We start from the raw sequence: 21,853 nt of genomic DNA on the forward strand, positions 1-21,853 counted from the left end.
ACAGTATTTAATATATTAATCTGTATCGAACTTTTGGACAAGTAGGCGGTGCCATACCCTCTATGAAGAAATATTTAAATTCACTGTATCTTCGATATTATTTGAAGGATATATTCAATATTAGGTATAAGGGAGATAATTGAATAAGGTATGGAGAAGAATAAAAAAATTGAAAATGAAGGAGAAGTGAATGGGAAAGAGAGTGAAAATGGGAAGGGGCTTGCTTTTTAATTGTAGGCAAACCCACTTTCGGACAGGAGAAATCGGGTATGCTAGTAACCAATATTTTAGTTAATACAACAATAAATACTTATATAATATAACCTCTTATTCTTAAGAAAATCAAATAGGTGGAAAAAGCTTTATGAACGTTTTGTATTTTTTTATGAACAATAAAACTATAAAATAACGCACGAAGCAAAGGTACATTGTATTGTAGAAAGTATGGTTGGCGTCCTTCTTGGTGTGGTGGTAGCGTGTTCCACCTACCACACCGAATATCATGGGTTCACGCCCAGAGCAAAGCAACATCAAAAATTTAGAACCAATTTTTCGATTAGAAAAACATTTCTTCTTAGCGGGGTCGCCCCTCGGCACTGATTTGGCAAGCACCCCAAGTGTATATCTGCCATGAAAAGCTTCTCATTGAAAACTCATCTGTCGTTCGGAGTCGGCGTAAAACATGTATGTAGGTGCCGTCTCCGTAATTTGTAGGAAAAGCTTAAAAGGAGCACGACTCAATAAAAGCTCGGCCTAAAATCTCTTCGGAGTTTATGGCACCGTGCATTAATTTTATTTATTTTAACAGTATGATTTCATTATGTTGAGTCCCAGGTAATACTCAAGGAGATAAAGTGGACGGGACGAGATATATTTTCAATTTTCTATGCCTTTATGACCGGGAACCCAGAAAAGATACATGGTCCGGGCTAAGCGAAGTTTTTCCAATGCTCTTTGCATTCCAGAAGTACTGTGTGAGATTATTGCCTTAATAGAAGCCTGACTATGAATACATATACATATTGACGCGACTGCAGCTTAAGCACGCTTCCTCCAGAATATTTGCTGCTTTCTTCACTGCTATAATTTCCGCTTGAAAACCGCTGCAGTAATCTGGTAGCCTGTTGGATCTACCTATTTCTTAGTCGACACAGTAAACAGCAGACCCAACCCCTTCCATTAATTTGGAACTTTCCGTATACACGTGTATAGATCTTCTGCCATTTCTGTACCCCGGAACCAACCCTCCGGCTCAATTTTGGCCCCACTATCTCTTTCGAAGCTCAAGCACGGGACCATATATTCCGTTTGCCCGATATGGAATGGCGATATACTGCTGTGGCCATAAGTCACTCAAGCTGTCCCAATGCCTTAAGCCTTGTTGCAGTTGCTAACTTGCTAACGCGATGTTTTTGGCCGTTAGGTCTGCAGGCGGGATGTGTAGAATGGCATGAAATGCTGCTGTCGGGGTAGTTTTTAAGACTCCCGTTATGCTAATCATTGGTACTCTGCATACCCTCGCAAGTTTTTTGGTATACGTACTTTTTTGTGTGGATTTCCACCAAACAAGAAGCCCATAGTAAAGTATTGGTTTGACAATTGCCGTAAATACCCAATGAGAGAGTTTGGGTGATAGGCCCCACGTGCATCCTAGCATCCCCTTGCATGCATACAGAGCCGCGGAGGCTCTCTTCGCTCTCTCTTCCACATTGAGTTTCCACGACAACTTACTATCTAGTATAACTCCTAAATACTTTGTGCTATATTTTTCTTGCAGGGTTACCCCTCCAAGCCTAGGCTTAGTTATATTAGGGACCTTATACTTCCTAGTAAATAGTAGTAGATCAGTTTTTTCCTCGTTGGCGGTTAACCCGACTCAAGATGCCCAGGCATGTACATCCCGAATTGTCTGATCCATCAGAGAGCTAATTGTTGTTAGCCATCTGACGCTTATGATGACTGAAACATCATCTGCATATGCCGTAAGTTTGACTGGTCCCCCGTCGTACCGCCTACGCAATTGGTTTATAACCAGCGTCCACAGCATTGGTGATAAAACCGCACCCTCGTAATTCCTCGTTCATTTTTCATTTTATATACACATATAGAAAAAAAACATATATGTAATACTCCTATATTGCTAACAGAAAATGCTTTTCCGCCTTCACCACTCAAGACCTTGGCCTTTGATATCGTGGGGATTAGTGCTCTATCCACCACCTTCAACCTTATTTTTGAAGGTCTGGAACAACTCTCAGCAGCCATTTTAAAGTCGCGTTTTTGGTGCAGGTCGCGTTATTGGTGTAGGACGCTGCAATCTAGTAGTGCCACAGTCAGGGACTGCTTCGCTACTTCGCTCATCTTCTTCTCGGTGAAAACCGTAGTCTCAGCGTTAGCTCCCTTTACAATCATCGAGTAAGCTGGAGTCTGATTGTCATCTCCCTTTAGCTTATTAACATTTGTGTCTTTGCTTCTCAAGCCATTATTGCCTTCCTATGCCTGTATTACAGATTTGAGGTACATGGCTTTCCTGTACTTATATTTGCCTCTTCGATCAGCTTTGCAGATTTTGAGGTTTGGTTCCTGTCATTCCGGTTAGTTCGCCTCCTGGTTCTTGGACCACGGCTCGTACCCTCCTCCTTCTGCCTCTTAAAAGCAGACTTGTCAGGTTCAACCGTTCGCTACCTTTTGCTTTTCGGGACTTCTTCCTCTTCGATGCGGTTGCAAAATTGAGGATTGCTCGCAGAAAACTTTCGTCAGTGAACTGTCTTCGACATTCTTCCACTGTCTCACCAATGCCAAGCGACCGCTCTCATCGCTGGTTGTGTGAACCACTGGGTCCAAGCCCTGCATAATTCTTAATGCAGTCCGATATTTTGAGAGGTTCTTTTAAGCTCCCTATCTCGCTGTTCCCGTTCTAACATTACTTCTTTGTCGGGACTAGTATGCCGCTCCTTTAACGAGCGCACTGACTGCACACTATCATCGCTATCTGCGTCCGAGTCATCGCTGATAGCGATTTCCTCTTCCCCGGCCTGCGGCGCCATCGCCTTTTCCTTCTCATCCTTACTTTCTTTTAAAGCTTTTGAGTTCATCTTGGTCGTAAGACCACCTGCCCACAAGGCGGGCCCAGCGGCCTAATATTAAAAATGGGGATAAAAATCGCCCGCCACAACAGCGCCCCTTGCTGTGGTAAGGCTATCATTACTTCCCTAGGCGGTCTGGTATCGGGAAGGCTCCGTTCAAATACAGACGAATATATCCCCTAACTGCAAATGGTCCAATAGGCACGGTCCGCATAACACCCTGGATTAGGGGGTTGGCGGTTCTTGGTGACCGACATCCCGCCGCCCTCCGATGAGGCAAACGGCGTAGATGCAGGCCCTAAACCGCTCAGCCCTGTAGTCGGGCGCTATGGAGTTCGGCTAAGCCCTCACACCAACGTCAAGGTGCCTGCTATAGTTATTAAATACCAATAAATAAAAGCCGCTATATAACTCCGAAGAGAATTTAGGCCAGAGCTTATCTTTCAATTTGCGTCGTGCTCCTTTTAATTTGTGCTACGAATTGGCATCTGCAAGGCAGATGGAGTTTTACTGACAAGTTGCTCATGGCAGAAATACACTCGGAGTGTTGGCCAAATCACTACCGAAGGGATACCCCGATTAGAAAAACTTTTCTTTAATTGAAAAAACTTGTTTCTAAATTTTTGATCTTCTGGTCTTGGTTTGGAATTCCTAGGTGAAAAATATTGATCAGGAAATGTGCAAAAAATTATCAAAATAAAAATTGGCCTATTTGGGTGTGAAATATCCCTGCATCGAAAATGCGAGACAGTAACTAGTTTTTTTGTATCCAATAAGAATGCTTTCAAAAGGTGATTTATAGAAGTGGCAATTGCTTTCGTAGTGCGATTCGCTACAGGGATTCTTGTGGAAAGATATTAAAATGTGTATACAAATATTTGTGTAATGTGAATTTGCTTCGCGTTGATTAAAACACACCCGCATTTCAGGGATACATAGATATGAGTTTTCGTAATTACCGTAAGCTTAAAGGTGGCAAAATTACATAACTTTGCTGATCAGAATCACCTAGGAGACCCTTTCGTGGACAGCCTTGCTGTGAATCGCGTTGGATCTGTAGCAGCATTGAATACATGTCCGTATCAGCAAAGCCGTTTGGAGACCGACCATGTATATAGTATCCAAAGCTGTGCTCCAATAACATGAATACCGATATATTACATAACGAGCAAAGATCGATGAATTTTTGCAATGGATCACCAAAAATACGATTCCAAACAAACTTGTGCAGCATCACTTGTATAATGTAAATCGTCACGCTCGTGGTTATTATGATAAAAAGCTGTAAAGCGAGATCTTTGCTGATCAAACTTTCACTAATGAAAAACTGAAAAGATATAATATGTATGGAGAAAGGAGACATTAGAACGAAAGTTTTAAAACATTTCGAAAAATATTTTATTTTGAAGTTTAGAACGAAAAATAAAGTCCTATTTTTGGTCACATCCAGGAAAATACCATAGAATCAGCATTGTTTTCGTTGTGGTCTGAGTTTTATGTTTTAAACAATATGTATAAACTTCACTTTGCCTAAACGAGAAGCATTGTTTCCTTTTACCGCTACTTTCCTGCGTGTGTTAAATTTAGTTTAGAACAGAAACATCAATTATTCTCGAGTGAGAGTTATGATCTTCACACAAACATAGAAAAGGTTCGTGTAGTTGGAAATTGCTTCTGCATTGTTTAAGAATTATAGGTTTATAATGCCTTGAAACTCGGAATGGAACATTCAAGTTTACTTCGTTCTAAAGAAATGGGCTTGAAATCGATCCATTTAAAAGTCTAGCCATAAATAGTACACCTAGCATTTCTCTATGACTTGCAAGTGTAGGAACTGAGTATATCAGCTTCAGAGTCCACCCTAAGAAGGTAGAGAGAGGAAAACTCTTTGAAAACCCTACTACACTGGAGTGGTACAAATCTCAAAAATCCGTAGCAGGAACACTGGGACAACCTAAAAAGGTTACCATCTTAGACGAGTTGGAGGAGTGGAACAAATTGTTATCAAAGGCTCTGACAACTGCGTACAACAGAACTTTCCTCTGAGAAGATTCAAGGGGAAAGACAACTCAAATGTTTCATTTCATTTTCATTTCATTTATTAATAAATGCATTAGTACAATAAGAAAAGTAATTCTTGTTTAGTACAACGATAGTAATTTAAATATTTAAACACATATCAAGGAACATTATTAGAGAAAAAGTAAATAAAAATAAAAATATAAATAACAAGTAAGGAAGGCTAAGTTCGGGTGTAACCGAACATTACATACTCAGTTGAGAGCTGTGGAGACAAAGTAAGGGAAAACCACCATGTTGTAAAAAGAACCTAGGGTAACTCTGGAATGTGTTTGTATGACATGTGTATCAAATGGAAGGTATTAAAGAGCATTTTAAGAGGAAGTGGCCATAGTTCTATAGATGGACGCCATTTAGGGATATCGCCATAAAGGTGGGCCAGGCCTGCCTCTAGAATTTGTTTGTACGATATGGGTATCAAATGAAAGGCGTTAATGAGTATTTTAAAAGGGAGTGGGCCTAAGTTCTATAGGTGGACGCCTTTTCGAGATATCGCCATAAAGGTGGACCAGGGGTGACTCTAGAATTTATTTTGTACGATATGGATATCAAATGAAAGGTATTAATGAGTATTTTAAAAGGGCGTGGGCCTAAGTTCTATAGATGGACGCCTTTTCAAGATATCGCCGTAAACATGGACCAGGGGTGACTCTAGAATTTGTTTGTACGATATGAGTATCAAATGAAAGGTGTTAATGAGTATTTTAAGAGGGCGTGGGCCTTAGTTCTATATGTGGATGCCTTTTCGAGATATCGCTATAAAGGTGGACCAGGGGTGACTCTAGAATTTGTTTGTACTATATGGGTATCAAATAAAAGGTGTTAATGAGTATTTTAAAAAGGAGTGGGCCTTAGTTCTATAGGTGGACGCCTTTTCGGAATATCGTTATAAAAGTGGACCAGGGTTGACTCTAGAATGCGTTTGTACAATATGGGTATCAAACGAAAGGTGTTAATAAGTGTTTTAAAATGGAGTGGGCCTTAGTTCTATGGGTGGACGCCTTTTCGGGATATCGCCATAAACGTGGACCAGGGGTGACTCTAGAATGCGTTTGTACAATATGGGTATCAAATGAAAGGTGTTAATGAGTATTTTAAAAGGGCGTGGGCCTTAGTTCTATAGGAGGACACCTTTTCGAGATATCGCCATAAAGGTGGACCAGGGGTGACTCTAGAATTTGTTTGTACGATATGGGTATCAAATGAAAGGTGTTAATGAGTATTTTAAAAGGGCGTGGGCCTTAGTTCTGTAGGTGGATGCCTTTTCGAGATATCGCCATAAAGGTGGGCCAGGGGTGACTCTAGAATTTTTTTGTACGATATGGGTATCAAACGAAAGGTGTTAATGAGTATTTTAAAAAGGAGTGGGCCTTAGTTCTATATGTGGACGCCTTTTCGAGATATCGCCATAAACGTGGACCAGGGGTGACTCTAGAATATGTTTGTACGATATGGGTATCAAATTAAAGGTATTAATGAGGGTTTTAAAAGGGAGTGGCCCTTAGGTGTATATGTGAAGGCGTTTTCGAGATATCGACCAAAATGTGGCCCAGGGTGATCCAGAACATCATCTGTCGGGTACCGCTAATTTATTTATATATGTAATACCACGAACAGTATTCCTTCCAAGATTCCAAGGGCTTTTGATTTCGCCCTGCAAAACTTTTTCATTTTCTTCTACTTAATATGGTAGGTGTCACACCCATTTTACCAAGTTTTTTTCTAAAGTTATATTTTGCCTCAATAGACCAATACAATTACCATGTTTCATCCCTTTTTTCGTATTTGGTATATAATTATGGTATTTTTTTCATTTTTCGTAATTTTCGAAATCGAAAAAGTGGGAGTGGTCATAGTCGGATTTCGGGCATTTTTTACACCAATACAAAGTGAGTTCGGATAAGTACGTGATCTGAGTTTAGTAAAGATATATCGATTTTTGCTCAAGTTATCGTGTTAACGGCCGAGCGGAAGGACAGACGGTCGACTGTGTATAAAAACTGGGCGTGGCTTCAACCGATTTCGCCCTTTTTCACAGAAATCAGGTATCGTCCTAGAATCTAAGCCTCTACCAAATTTCACAAGGATTGGTAAATTTTTCTTCGACTTATGGCATTAAAAGTATCCTAGACAAATTAAACTAAAAAGGGCGGTGCCACGCCCATTTTGAAATTTTCTTTTATTTTTGTATTTTGTTGCAACATATTACGGGAGTTGAATGTTGACATAATTTACTTATATACTGTAAAGATATTAACTTTTCTTTTAAAATTTGAATTAAAAAAAAATTTTTTTTTAAAAAGTGGGCGTGGTCGTTCTCCGATTTTGCTAATTTTTATTAAGCAGACATATAGTAATAAGAGTAACATTCCTGCCAAATTTCATCATGATATCTTCAACGACTGCCAAAATACAGCTGCAAAACTTCTAAATTACCTTCTTTTAAAAGTGGGCGGTGCCACGCCCATTGTCCAAAATTTTACTAATTTTCTATTCTGCGTCATAGGTTCAACTCACCTACCAAGTTTCATCGCTTAATCCGTATTTCGTAATGAATTATCGCACTTTTTCGATTTTTCGAAATTTTCGATATCGAAAAAGTGGGTGTGGTTATTGTCCGATATCGTTCATTTTAAATAGTGATCTGAGATGAGTGCCCAGGAACCTACATACCAAATTTCATCAAGATACCTCAAAATTTACTCAAGTTATCGTGTTAACGGACAGACGGACGGACGGACGTACTGGCTCAATCGAATTTTTCGATACTAATGATTGTGATATTGGAAGTCTATATCTATCTCGATTCCTTTATACCTGTACAACCAACCGTTATCCAATCAAAGTTAATATACTCTGTGAGCTCTGCTCAACTGAGTATAAAAATGTAAATAGAACTTTATAACAATTTTCTTTAGAAAGCATATCTCAGGGCAAAAAGAACAAAGAAGCAATCAAGCAAAAATAAGTTAAGTTACAAGATTACTGAAATATGAGGTTAAAATAGTCTTATGTTGCTCTTATTCAGACTACTGGATATAGTAGAGGGAATTGATTCCATAAACGCGTAGCATTAATGAAAAATAGTCTAGAAGATGAGAGAAAGTTATATTCCGGCACAATCAGTTTATAAGAACGATTGGACCTAGGAAATATTAGCTTTTGATAGATATAACTAGGCGACTTCCACTTTATAAGGTGAAAGAGGAACATGCCAATTTCCAACTTTTAGGTACTCAGAGAGTTTACATTCCAAAAGACTTGTCCTCCGGGCAGAAATATGCGCAAATCTCGTAGGCCCGAAGACATAGCGCGTAACATGGTTTAAAGCCACATCCAATTTGTGTGCAGACTTAGCTTGCTATACACGAGATCAGAGTAAGAAATTATAGGCATTACAAGTTGAGTGGCAAGTTTTCGGATTGTGCTAGCCGTGTATATGCGGTCGACATCAAAGGACGGGGTCCCAGAATGGACCCCTGGGGAACACCAGACGACTGTGGACGTAACTTAGACAGTTTCAGGTCAACCTTCACACGCTGGGACCTATCTGTAAGGTAGCTCTGCATCAGTTGCACAGCAGATAAGCTAAATCCAAAGTGATTTTGCAGTTTAATACAAAGAAGGTTATGTTCAACAGAGTCAAAATCTTTAGAGAAATCCAGTAGGCACAGGAGCGTCAGATATTGTTTTTCAAAAGCAATTCTAATATCATCCAGTATTTTTATCATAGCCGTGAAGCAGCTGTGTTTAGCTCCAAACCCAGACTGGAAATTCGATAAAAGATTGAACTCATTGACGTGAGAGTAAATTTGTTCAGATATTATTGATTAAGCAACTTTCGACAAGGCCGGCAGTATACTGATAGGTAGAAAGTCACTGAGCGTAGCAGCAGATTTGTTTTTCGCTAGAGACATCACAGTGGCAATTTTCCACGCACTAGGGAAGCAAGACGTTGTGAAACTATGGTTAATTATATGCGTAAGGGTAGGTAGGTAAGATATACGGTAAAATAATTTTTAAGAATTTGATGGGGATGCCATCTTCACCAATAGCATTGGACCGTGTTCTATACACGTTTTTCGCAACATCAAGATCTGTAACTGCACGGAACTCAAACATTAGACTTGGGGGAATAACATCATAGCGGGCTGCGGACAAAGATGAACGCGAACAAAGGGCTAGGGAAGGGAAACATTGTACAAACGCTTCATTCAGAGTATCAAGGTCGAGAGTACAGACGGAGATATCACTAACATGCACACGCAGGGCTTTTAAGTTACGCCATAACACATTATTAGGCAGGGAGGGGCACAGCCTTCTAGCAAAAAAAATTCCTCTTTTCACGCCTTATGATTAATGTGGTTTCATTTCTTACTAACCTAAATGTACTCCAATTCGTTCCCGTCCGATTCCTTTTCCACTTACAGTAAGCATTATTTCGCTTTTTAATAGCCGCCCGTACAAGGTTATTAAACCAGGGACAAGATGACGATCTGCTTACTAAGGTTTTGGTTGGCACATGATGCCTTACCATCTGCAGAATGGTATTATTAAGAAACGATAGTTTTTCGTTTACCGAACTGAACACCAGTTGATATCCGCAAGGTCATTAAAAAGGCTATTAATATCTAAGGCGCGATAACCAAAATAACTATACGTACTAACAGAGTTTGTGTCGTGGTCAAGTTCAATGTCAAATGAACAAAAAATTAAGTCGTGTTCTGATAAAATTGATATTTCGTCAAATTTTAACACAATAGAAGGGTCATATACAATAAAATAGTAAAGTAGACTTGGACAATAATTACTTCCATACCTTGTGAGTACGGACTTATTAACGAAAGACAAACCAACACCAGACACATCATTAATTAAACGAGAACTGTGACTGTCAGTACGTAACAAGTTAATATTAAAATCACCACAAACGATTATATTGTCGTAGTCAGTAGACAAAAAGGACAGATAATCGAAGAAGCCAGATGGACTAAAACATTTATTGGGATTGTATACGCAACACAAAAGGGTTTTGCACGAACAGGTGGACAGTTCAACAATCAAATATTTAACACTATGAGCAGTTGGTTGAGCTATTACCTTTAGTTTCAAGTTGTTTTTATAGTATATAGCCAACTCACCCACTTTTTTGCCTACTCTACAATTCCTTAACAGTTTACAATTTTTAATATCAAAGTGGTCAGCACTAATGTCAATGTTTATTTAATAATGCATTCAAAAAGTTTACAGAACCCCCAAGCACAGACAATTGTGGTTTTTTTAATTAAAAATTCAGTTTCAATATTCTTATCACATCTGGATTTGGGTATAGAAAATGTAGAACGCGTAGAAATTTTTCACAAAAGTATTCTGTTGATGTCTGAAGAACTTATTGCGTTTTCTATGGCTTATAGACAAAGAGAATAAATACCCCTTATGTACATTTGAATGGAAAATTTATAAACATGAGAAGCACAGTTGTCGTACCATATTTTCATTTGGGACCAAAATGCATCGAAAAAGTGTATTTTATAGGTATTCTAACAACATTTTAATATTTCTAGTACCCGCCAATTTTTCACTGATCTTACTTTTAGGACCTGGCTTTTCGCACATGGTACTTATGTTGTTGATTGCAAACAACAAACACCAATTTATAGCGCAGTTTGGTATTGATAAAACACAGGTTCAAACATTTTTGCTCTATCATTGAGATATGTATGTGGCAGACTCAATAATCATAAATGAGATAAAGTAGCTTTTCATAATTTTTTGGAGTGAGCAACTACAGATTTTAGTAATTTTAGCGATTCTGGACAATAAACACTCACTGTGTGAAGAAGTGTCCCCGCTTTCCATCAGCATCAAAAAGTAGGGTGTAAAAATGGATTTAGCAGCCTTTACCGCGGCATCGGCGATATGTAAAGCTATCGCTTTTAGGAAATATTTATGCCTTTCTTCCAATAATGAGGTCTCTTATTTCATGGTACTTCATTTTCTCATTTACCTGTCAGCAATTTTTAAATAATTTAGTCATCTATCGCCAAGTATCTAATACGACTCGTTTTGCAGTTACTAAGCGATGTAAAGTCATTTAACAAACAAAACAATACTTTACCGGAAAATTTTCTTCCAAGCAGTCATGTGGGATTCTAAGTCTTTTTTGATTTAAAATCCACCTTCAAATCAAAGATACTGTTACGAATTTCATGAGAGTTCTTGATTATTTTGCAGCTTCTGTTGACGTTAGAATCTTTGAACTGTCGAATAAATAACCCAAATATTCAGTATAGCCTATATTGCTACAAAAGGCTAGGTACATTCCCAAACAGTGCCGATATATTGCTGTTTAAACGGTTTTTGTTTCTTGTCACAGTTATGCTGCTAAAATCACAAAAATTTTATAAGCTGTCTTGTTTTAATTTCGAATTCAAAACACATTGCGAGCATTTTCTATTAGGAATATAGGAGTATTACATATATGAGTATAGCAAAATGTTCTTTATATACACTACTTTCTTAGTAGTACTTCACTAATGGCGTGTTGAAATCAAACTGATTCGCCATCGCTTGGACTGCGGTGCTTTTATACTCTCAGTTCGCCCCTTTCACCTATTTCTCCCAGGGTCTAAACTTTCCATGAACAGCCGTTTCGCATAAATGCTTATTTATTTCTCGTTTATGTGCCTTTTATTGCCCTGTAAAAATGCGATTGGTCTAGGATGAATCCGGGATGAGACGCAAAGGAATATGCGACTATAGCCAGTTCTGATCTCTTTATATGGGTTGGAGTTATCCCTATTGTTTGAGCATGCCCTATGGGGAGACCAATTGTACCTGTTTGTGCCTGAACGGGTAGTGTTAGACTGACCCCTTTATACCCTTACGGGCATTGTCGAACAGATCCGTTTTGTACTGTGCGACACTTCCTCTTTGTACTCCTTTGGGCACGGTTCGATACACCCTCTTTGTACCCCTACGGGTATTGTCGGACACATCCTTTTTCCAATCTCCGTTATTCCCTTACGGGTACTGTTCGTCGCGTCCTCTTTGTACCCCTGCGGGTACTGTCGGACAGATCCTCTTTGTTCTTACGGATTTTATAATTTTTTAAACTCTAATACAACATTCTTGATTGTTTTTCTATTAGTGTTGTAGAATAATAAAAACAAAACAAATATTACGATAATGGGACAAATGGTCCTAGTATTTTAGGTTCGCAATAGAGCTCCCCATTTTTCTTAAATAATTCTATTCAATCACATTTAATCTTTTTATTTTATTAATTTCGTTGCTGTTTATTTTTTGTTTTTTCAATTGGCTACATAAATTTCAAACTGACTAACGCCAAATATACCCAAAAGGGCCTAGGGGGGATCAATTATACCCCAATGTGGACAAAAGAGATCAATCGCAGCCCACTCTCGTTAGGGATTAATCGCACGATTGTTTGCAGGGTGGATTTGGCTGTACATATATATATATATATATACATATATCTGTAGTTTATGTAAGGCCATATCCGCACTTTATTACGTCTACATGTGTAGTCTTACATTATAATCTTTGCTGTTAGCTGTTGGTTAAGTGTGTGAACAGGTCTTCGTTGCATTCTAGGCTTGTGTGTGTATATATGGCTTACTGTTGTTGTGCAGCATTTATTTACTAGAAGAACAGTGACGCATAGGAATTGCTAACATTGCCACACTGCCTTCCACCTGAGTCTGATCGTCCGGAGCAGACAAATTTCCCGATCTAAACGCTGTCAGCCTTTCCAAGTGAACAACTTTCATTTTGTTTCGTGGTTTGTTAATGGTTTGAATGCGGTATAAAACATCGTTGATCTGTTTTACAGCTTTGTATGGGCCTTCCTTTCTCCATTTGGGGACAAACCTTTCTTTCGTTGTGGGTTGTATACTTAGCAGTACCACATCTCCTTCCAAAAAACCTTCTGAATTAATTGATTTATCGTATCTAACTTTCTTTTTGTAACTCATAATCCTGGTTCACTGTCTTACAAGATCGTATATTTCTTTCATTTCTTCCTCCAAGATTTTCTAACATTTCTTTCCGCATCGGCATTTATCCCAAATTTAAGTTAACTGGCAGTCGAAGGTCATTGCCAAAAATTACCTTTGCGGGAGTTTGGCCCGTTGGCTCAATCACTGCCGATCAGTAAGTCATCAAGAGTAAGGATATGTGTGTATCCCACTATTAATGGAACTTGTCCACTACTTTCCTTAAGTGCTCCTCCGAGGTTCTATCGAATGGTTCCACCATACCATGGGCTGAGGATGCAGTGCAGTTGTCCGAGTGTTTCGAATGCCCAATGTCTTACACATTCCTTGGAACACAGCTGATTCAAAGTTCCTCCCTTGGTCAGAATGTAACTCCATTGGTACACCATAACTTGGAACTTAATTGTTTGTAAACACTTCTGCTACTGTTTCCGCTTCCTGATTTGGAATCGGGTATACCTCTGGCATTTGCTGAAATAATCCATAACCACCAGTACGTATTTGTTTTCGCGGTTGATAGTAGAAAATGCTATTGAAATATATTGCTTCATCTGGCCATGACTTCAGGTTTTAGGTCCTTTTCCTCTGCTGCAAACTTCGCAGTTAGCAAATCAACTCAGTGACCGACTGACGGCAATCAACACAAAAGAAACTTTGCTTAATTTTCTTCGTGATTCCACAATGACTTCCACTTGGACCGTTATGTAGCTCACTGAGTACGTCAGAAATCCTTTGCCTTGGAACACTATAAGTTTCCTCTTACATTGACCATATTCGATGCAGGCAACCGCATATCAATTGTAAACTGTTCCACTGTGCCCAATATGACTTCGCAATAGGACTCTTTGTTGACATCTCCTCTCCATTTGGTCTTTCGTTTCGTGCCCCGCCATTGTATAACATGTGACCGATCTGTATCTTCTAGCGGACACTTCCATAGTTGTTCGATGCCCCATTCATCCGTACAAGTTATAGTCATAAGTCGGACATCTATCAACGTTGTTGCTGAAATCGAATATGCCAAACGGAAAGGGGTACCGATGGGAACTGGGAGTAGAAAGGAGATAAGCATTGTGAGTAGTAAAATAAAAAAAATCTGTATCTTACGCTAATCGATTGTACATACGAGCACAACAATAAATAATTAGTAAGCAATAATAAATGCAGGTAAAGCGGATATGCAACTCTTGTTGCAGAATATTTCATACAAAAGCTCAAGACGCAATGTCAGCAAAATGAGCTTACATTTTTTCAATACTTTCCCACAAAATTGCCAGACGCGATGTCAGCAAACTAAAGCTCCAATTCATTTAGACAGGAAGCCCAACACGCGCAACTAAAGTTGGCTAATTCGGGGAATAGCAAAAAGCAGCAGCGCCGCCAGCGGAGTCGGCCAATTAATTAAGTTTAGTTGTAAGTTAATAATTTTTGTAAAGTTAGTTCTACTTTTGATGTGACTCAATAAAGGTCGTAAAGACCCTAAAAATATATTTTTTTGGAATTATTGATAAAAGAATCCTTAACTGGCGCCCAACATGGGGCCTACGGTTGTTCGCGGTTTGCAAAAAGTAGTAGTTAATATACTTTAAACTCCGTTCCGAAAAACACTGAAAAAAAAAACATGTAAAATCGCGCGATTAAATAAGCGTGAAATATTCAAGTGGAATACTTAAAGAAGAGGAAAAAACGAAAGAAGCAACGAAAGCAGTAACCGAGGCCAGAGAATAGGAGCAGCGTATATCGGCCCCCCAGTAGACCGACCAAAGACAAAAAGGAGACGCCCAGTCGTCAGCCGGTTCGTGAAGGACCTTCCCCAAAAGATGGGGAAGATAGCAATGTAAGTTAAGTTTAGAAATAAGAAAGTGAAAGAAGTTTGTGAAATAAAAATTTTTAAATCTTAAAAGTAAATAAATAGTAGATAACTAAGGAAATTGTTTGAAAAGTGAAGTTGAAAAAAAAATTATTTTGAAGTTAAAGTAGAAGGAAAAATTAATTTGAGAAATTTTATTAGAGAAACGAAAAATCGCAAAGCGAAATAAAATATAAATTTGTGAAAAAGGATTCGCCTTAGAATTAAAATTTTAGGAATAATAACAAGCCTCCATTAAGAGCTGAACTAACCCTTTGTGAATAATTAGTGACAACACTTACAAATTTTTATGATAAAAGAGAATCGATTACCAAAATTTAAATAACTAAATTTATCACTTCTTGTGAAAAACTTAAAGAAAGGTTTTTATAATTAAGATTTTCAATTGGTGCGGTCCATTGAATTTTACTGCTATTAATAGAAGAAATTAATTATATCAAATAAATTTAACAGTTGAAATGAATCCAAACAACCTCATTCGTCTACCAATACTGAACACACCCCAAGCCCCAGCTGAACCTTCTAGTCAGCAAGCTCCTCGTAACCCCAATGCGCTTTCGATGGAAGAACTTACAAATATTGTCTCAGGACTAGCAAGCAATATCCTGAAAACCGAGGGGCGGAACCTATTTCAAGCCGCCCTAAACCCCAACGCGAATTTTTCGAACTTTACGGACATTACAATCGATACAAATTTAACCGGCAACGTTTCCGAACTTGACAAAATTCCGGATGTCGTAAGATGTCTTCGGGAATTATCTAGAAACCCAGGAGAATTCACATCCTGGAAGAAAAGTGTGGACAGAATCCTCCAAATATACGAGCCCCAAAGAGCAACTCCCAAATACTATGGGATACTTAATGTCATACGGAACAAAATTTTGGGCAACGCCGACGTCGCCCAGGAGTCGTACAACACTCCATTAGACTGGCAGGCCATATCAAAATGCCTGACACTCCCTTACGCGGACAAGCGCGACCTTGGTACCCTCGAGTACCAAACGACTTCACTCGAACAGGGTAACCTTACGATTCAAGAATTTTACCAACGGATATATTCTCATTTTTCCTTAACATTAAGCAAACTTGGCTGCATGGAAGTCGGCACAGAAGCCATGCACCTACTAACCCGCACTTATTGTGATAAAGCCCTAGACACTTTTGTCCTGGGCCTCAAAGGAGACCTACCCAGACTCCTTGGAACGAGAGAACCGGCGGACCTCCCTCAGACACTCCACCTGTGTCTTAAACTAGAAATCAGAATTTCAGGTCACATGCTTTAAGCAATAATGGCCAAGGTAGAAAACCGCAGGAATTTCGACCACCTCTGCCTCCTAGAAGGCTAAATAATGCATTCTACCCAGAATTTGCATACGTGCCCCAACCCAGGTTGTACGCAACCAACCCATACCAACTACCACAGATAAGTGGTCAAGGCCAACGTCCAAAACCAGCTAATCATTATGGTCAGCAACCAAACTATCCACCACCGAGGCCCTTTCAGAAGCCTCAGCCACGCCCAGAACCTAGTCGCTAAGAACACGCAACATAAATTATATGAATAGGCCGCGTCCTAGTGACCCAACTAACAAAAGAACTCCTACCGAAAACCCTCCAGCACCAGTTCCCCCAAACAAAATCCAAAGGAACTCCCATATAGATGCCGACCAACCTGAGGAATATTCCCCTACCATGAAAAATTACGATCAGATAAATGCAGATTATTACAACGACGAAACTTATACCACTCCTGAGAACTGCGAGTAACTACAGAAGGACAATTACTTAGACACAACAGACCTACATTTTTTAGGATGCCTTACTTCCAGTGCAAACTGAAGAGTGGAGAAACTGTAAAGTTTTTAATAGATACAGGATCTACAAAAAACTATATACGGCCCTCCATTGTTCCCAATCCAATCAGAAACGATAAAATTTTGTTTGCAAAATCAATAGCGGGAGACATCGAAATCAAAGAACACACTTTTTAACGCCGATAACAAACTGAAGTTTTACCTTCTCCCCACATTAAGATCCTTCCATGGTATTCTTGGAAACGACAGTCTCAAGGAACTCGAAGCTGTCTTCCACGTCAAGGATGACTTTATGGAAATAAAAGGAAACACAAGAATTGGGATAAAACAGTTAGCCTCGGGATAAAGGAACAAAATTTACCTTAAGGAAGACAACATGTCACCAAGTCAGCAAAGTAAAATCAATAATCTAGTAGAAAACTTTTCTAGTCTCTTCGCGGAACACAACGATAAACTTACATACACCACTAAAGTCGTAGGCGAAATCAGAACCAATAAAGATACTCCTGTTTATACACGATACTATCCCTACCCCATGTCGCTTAAAGCGAAGTTGAATCCCAAATAAACAAAATGCTAGACGAAGGCATTATTCGACCATCAAGGTCACCTTAAAACTCACCCGTTTGGGTGGTAGCCAAAAAGCCTGACTCCCAAGGCAACAAGCAGTACCGAGTCGTTATTGACTATCGCAAGATTAACGCGATCACTGTAGCAGACCGCTACCCAATACCTCAGATAAATGAAGTATTGTCTCAGCTCGGGAAAAATAAATTTTTTTTCGTGTTAGACCTAAAAAGCTGATTTCATCAAATCGCGCTCAAGGAATCCGATATTGAGAAAACGGTTTCTCAATCAATAATGGCAAATACGAGTTCACGAGATTGCCATTCGGACTCAAAAATGCCCCGTCAATATTCCAGCGAGCCCTAGATGGCATTCTTCGTCATCACATCGGCAAACTATGCTACGTCTATATCGATGACAAAGTCGTCTTCAGCAACTCTGAAGAAGAACACGCTCTCTACTCTTACAGCAAATTTTTAAAACTCTAGAAGACTCTAACATGATGATCCAACTGGATAAATGCCATTTTTTCAAGGACTCTGTAGAGTTCCTAGGATTCATTATTTCCTCAAGAGGAATTACACAAAACCCGGCAAAGGTTGAAGCAATAGCAAAAATACCTTACCCAAAAACCGTTAAGCAATTTCGCTCATTCTTAGGCCTTTCCGGCTACTACCGCCGCTTCATTAAAGATTACACCATGTTGACTAAGCCCTTAACGATACTCTTAAGAGGGGAAGAAGGGCGTATATCCAAAAGCAAATCAGCTAAAATAAATACCGAACTAAATGAAGAAGGAAAAGATGCTTTCAATGAAATAAAAAATCCCTTATCTCTGACGATGTTATACTCGCATACCCCGACTTCAGCAAAGATTTCCATTTAATAACCGATGACTCAAATTATGCGATTGGTGCAGTCCTTTCTCAGGATAAAAAACCCATCGCATTCATTTCAAGAACACTCAACAAAACGGAAGAAGCCTATGCTACAAACGGGAAAGAGTTTTTAGCTATAATATGGACCCTAAACAATTTCAGGAACTATCTTTATGGCTCAGCTAAAGTAAAAATATTTACAGATCATCAACCCCTTACTCAGGCTCTTAGCAATAAAAACAACATTATATATTAAGATAGAAGAACGAATTATTGGAAAAATTCAGGAAATATACCCAATCCACTTTAGCAACTATGAGATCAAGTTTACACAACTTCAAGTCCAGGACGTGACAGACGAACAACAACAGGAAGAAATCATAATCAAAACCCACAAAAGAGCTCACAGAAATTGTCGAGAAAATAAAATTCAAATTCTTGAAAATGTCTACTTCTCATCTATGACTACAAAAATTAAAAGATTAATTCAACAATGTTCAACCTGTAAAGAAAATAAATATGATAGACACCCCAGTAAACCAAAATTAGGAGATACTCCCATACCTCAATTCCCAGGACAAATTTTGCACACCGACCGAAACATAATCCTGAAGGCAATAGGCAAATTTTCGAAATACGCTCAAACCAAAATACTCAAATCCAGAGCAATAGAACATGTTAAGGAACCTCTGCGTGAAATACTTTTCAATTTGGCGTAACCAAATAAACAGCTTAAAAATCTTTCTTATCATAATAAAACCCGGCATCCCATAAAGATTTATCACCCAGGAGAAACCGTATTTGTGAAAATCAATAAAAGGTTAGGTACGAAAATTTCCCCCAAGTTCAGAAAAGCAGTAGTAAAGGAAGACAGAAACTCAACCATTTTAATATTAGAAATTAAAAATTTACCCTTTCATTTTCAGACTGCTGTTAATTTACTGTGCCACTGCGACAGTGGACATTTACGACTATACAAACTCGCAACTAGCGACGATTAATGACGGACTAGTAAAAATGCAGAACGGTGCCTTTAGGCTTACACATACATATAATTGACCTCAACAAGTACGAACAATTTTTGACAGACATGTACACATTTATTTCATCGGACATACCTCAGGATAATATCCTGTATCCCACCTAAATACATGAGCTAACCCAATCCCTCCAGATATTAGACACGATCAAACCAATTGAAAACAAACAAAAGAGATCTATAAACATTTTAGGAACGGCATGCAAATGCATTGCCGGAAGCCCAGATCATGAAGATCTTTAAGTAATAACAAATAATCTAAGCGAAATTAACAATAATAATAACAAACAAGTAATTATAAATGAACTTTTTAATGAAACAAGTAAGGAAGGTTAAGTTCGGGTGTAACTGAGAGCTATGGTGACAACATAAGGGAAAATAACCATGTAGGAAAATGAACCGAGGGAGACCCTGGAATGTGTTTGTATGACATGTGTATCAAATGAAAGGCATTAAAGAGTATTTTATGAGGGAGTGGGCCATAGTTCTATAGGTGGACGCCATTTAGGGATATAGCCATAAATGTGGATCAGGGTTGACCCTAGAATGCGTTTGTACGATATGGGTATCAAATGAAAGGTATTAATGAGTATTTTAAAAGGGCGTGGACCTAAGTTCTATAGATGGACGCCTTTTCGAGATATCGCCGTAAAGATGGACCAGGGGTGACTCTAGAATGCGTTTGCACAATATGGGCATCAAACGAAAGGTGTTAATGAGTATTTTAAAAGGGAGTGGGCCTTATTTCTATAGGTGGACGCCGTTTCGAGATATCGTCATAAAGGTGGACCAGGGGTGACTCTAGAATGCGTTTGTACGATATGGGTATCAAATGAAAGGTGTTAATGATTATTTTAAAAGGGAGTAATCCTTAGTTCCATAGGTGGACGCCGTTTCGAGATATCGCCATAAAGGTGGACCAGGGGTGACCCTAGAATTTGTTTGTACAATATGGGCATCAAACGAATGGTGTTAATGAGTATTTTAAAAGGGAGTGGGCCTTAGTTCTATAGGTGGTCGCCTTTTCGAAATATCGCCATAAATGTGGACCAGGGGTGACTCTAGAATGCGTTTGTACGATATGGATATCAAATTAAAGGTATTAATGAGTATTTTAAAAGGGAGTAATCCTTAGTTCCATAGGTGGACGCCGTTTCGAGATATCGCCATAAAGGTGGACCAGGGGTGACCCTAGAATTTGTTTGTACGATATGGGTATCAAAAGAAAGGTGTTAATGAGTATTTTAACAGGGAGTAATCCTTAGTTCCATAGGTGGACGCCGTTTCGAGATATCGCCATAAAGGTGGACCAGGGTGACCCTAGAATTTGTTTGTACAATATGGGTATCAAAAGAAAGGTGTTAATGAGTATTTTAAAAGGGTGTGGGGCTTAGTTCTATAGGTGGACACCTTTTCGGAATATCGCCACAAAGGTGGACCAGGGGTGACTCTAGAATGTGTTTGTACAATATGGGTATCAAATTAAAGGTATTAATGAGGGTTTTAAAAGGGAGTGGTGGTTGTTGTATAGGTGGTCGCATTTTCGAGATATCGCCATAAAGGTGGACCAGGGGTGACCCTAGAATTTGTTTGTACAATATGGGCATCAAAAGAAAGGTGCTAATGAGTATTTTAAAAGGGGGTATTCCTTAGTTCCATAGGTGGACGCCGTTTCGAGATATCGCCATAAAGGTGGAGCAGGGGTGACCGTAGAATTTGTTTGTACAATATGGGTATCAAAAGAAAGGTGTTAATGAGTATTTTAAAAGGGTGTGGGGCTTAGTTCTATAGGTGGACGCCTTTTCGAGATATCGCCATAAAGGTGGACCAGGGGTGACTCTAGAATGAGTTTGTACGATTTGGGTATCAAATTAAAGGTATTAATGAGAGTTTTAAAAGGGAGTGGTGATAGTTGTATATGTGAAGGCGTTTTCCAGATATCGACCAAAATGTGGACTAGGGTGACCCAGAACATTATCGGTTGGATACCGCTAATTTATTTATATATGTAATACCTGGCAAAATTTTAAGGGTGTTTTATTTCGCCCTGCAGAACTTTTTCATTTTCTTCTACTTAATATGGTAGGTGTCACAACCATTTTATAAAGTTTTTTCTAAAGTTATATTTCGCGTCAATAAAACAATCCAATTACCTTACCATGTTTCATCCCTTTTTTCGTATTTGGTATAGAATTATGGCATTTTTTTCATTTTTCGCAATTTTCGATATCGAAAAAGTGGGCGTGGTCATAGTCGGATTTCGTTCATTTTTCATACCAAGGTAAAGTGGGTTCAGATAAGTACGTGAATTGAGTTTAGTAAAGATATATCGATTTTTGCTCAAGTTATCGTGTTAACGGCCATGCGGAAGGACAGACGGACGACTGTGTATAAAAACTGGGCGTGGCATCAACCGATTTCGCCCATTTTCACAGAAAACAGTTAGCGCCATAAAATCTATGCCACTACCAAATTTCAAAAGGATTGGTTAATTTTTGTTCG

General features: G+C 38.9%; 1 protein-coding gene across 5 annotated transcripts in view; it reads right to left on the bottom strand.

Moving 5' to 3' along the window:
* The window catches only part of LOC137236756 (meckelin), a 215,467-nt gene that overhangs the window by 39,532 nt on the left and 154,082 nt on the right, over positions 1-21,853 (bottom strand). For all 5 annotated transcript variants that reach the window (XM_067759738.1, XM_067759740.1, XM_067759736.1 and 2 more), the window contains one exon: positions 4,046-4,413. In XM_067759738.1, the coding sequence (XP_067615839.1) occupies positions 4,046-4,413 (368 nt within the window). The remainder of the gene's footprint in view (positions 1-4,045; positions 4,414-21,853) is intronic.

This window comes from Eurosta solidaginis, chromosome 1 (assembly GCF_040869045.1).
Source record: "Eurosta solidaginis isolate ZX-2024a chromosome 1, ASM4086904v1, whole genome shotgun sequence".
NCBI classification, from domain to species: Eukaryota; Metazoa; Arthropoda; class Insecta; order Diptera; family Tephritidae; genus Eurosta; species Eurosta solidaginis.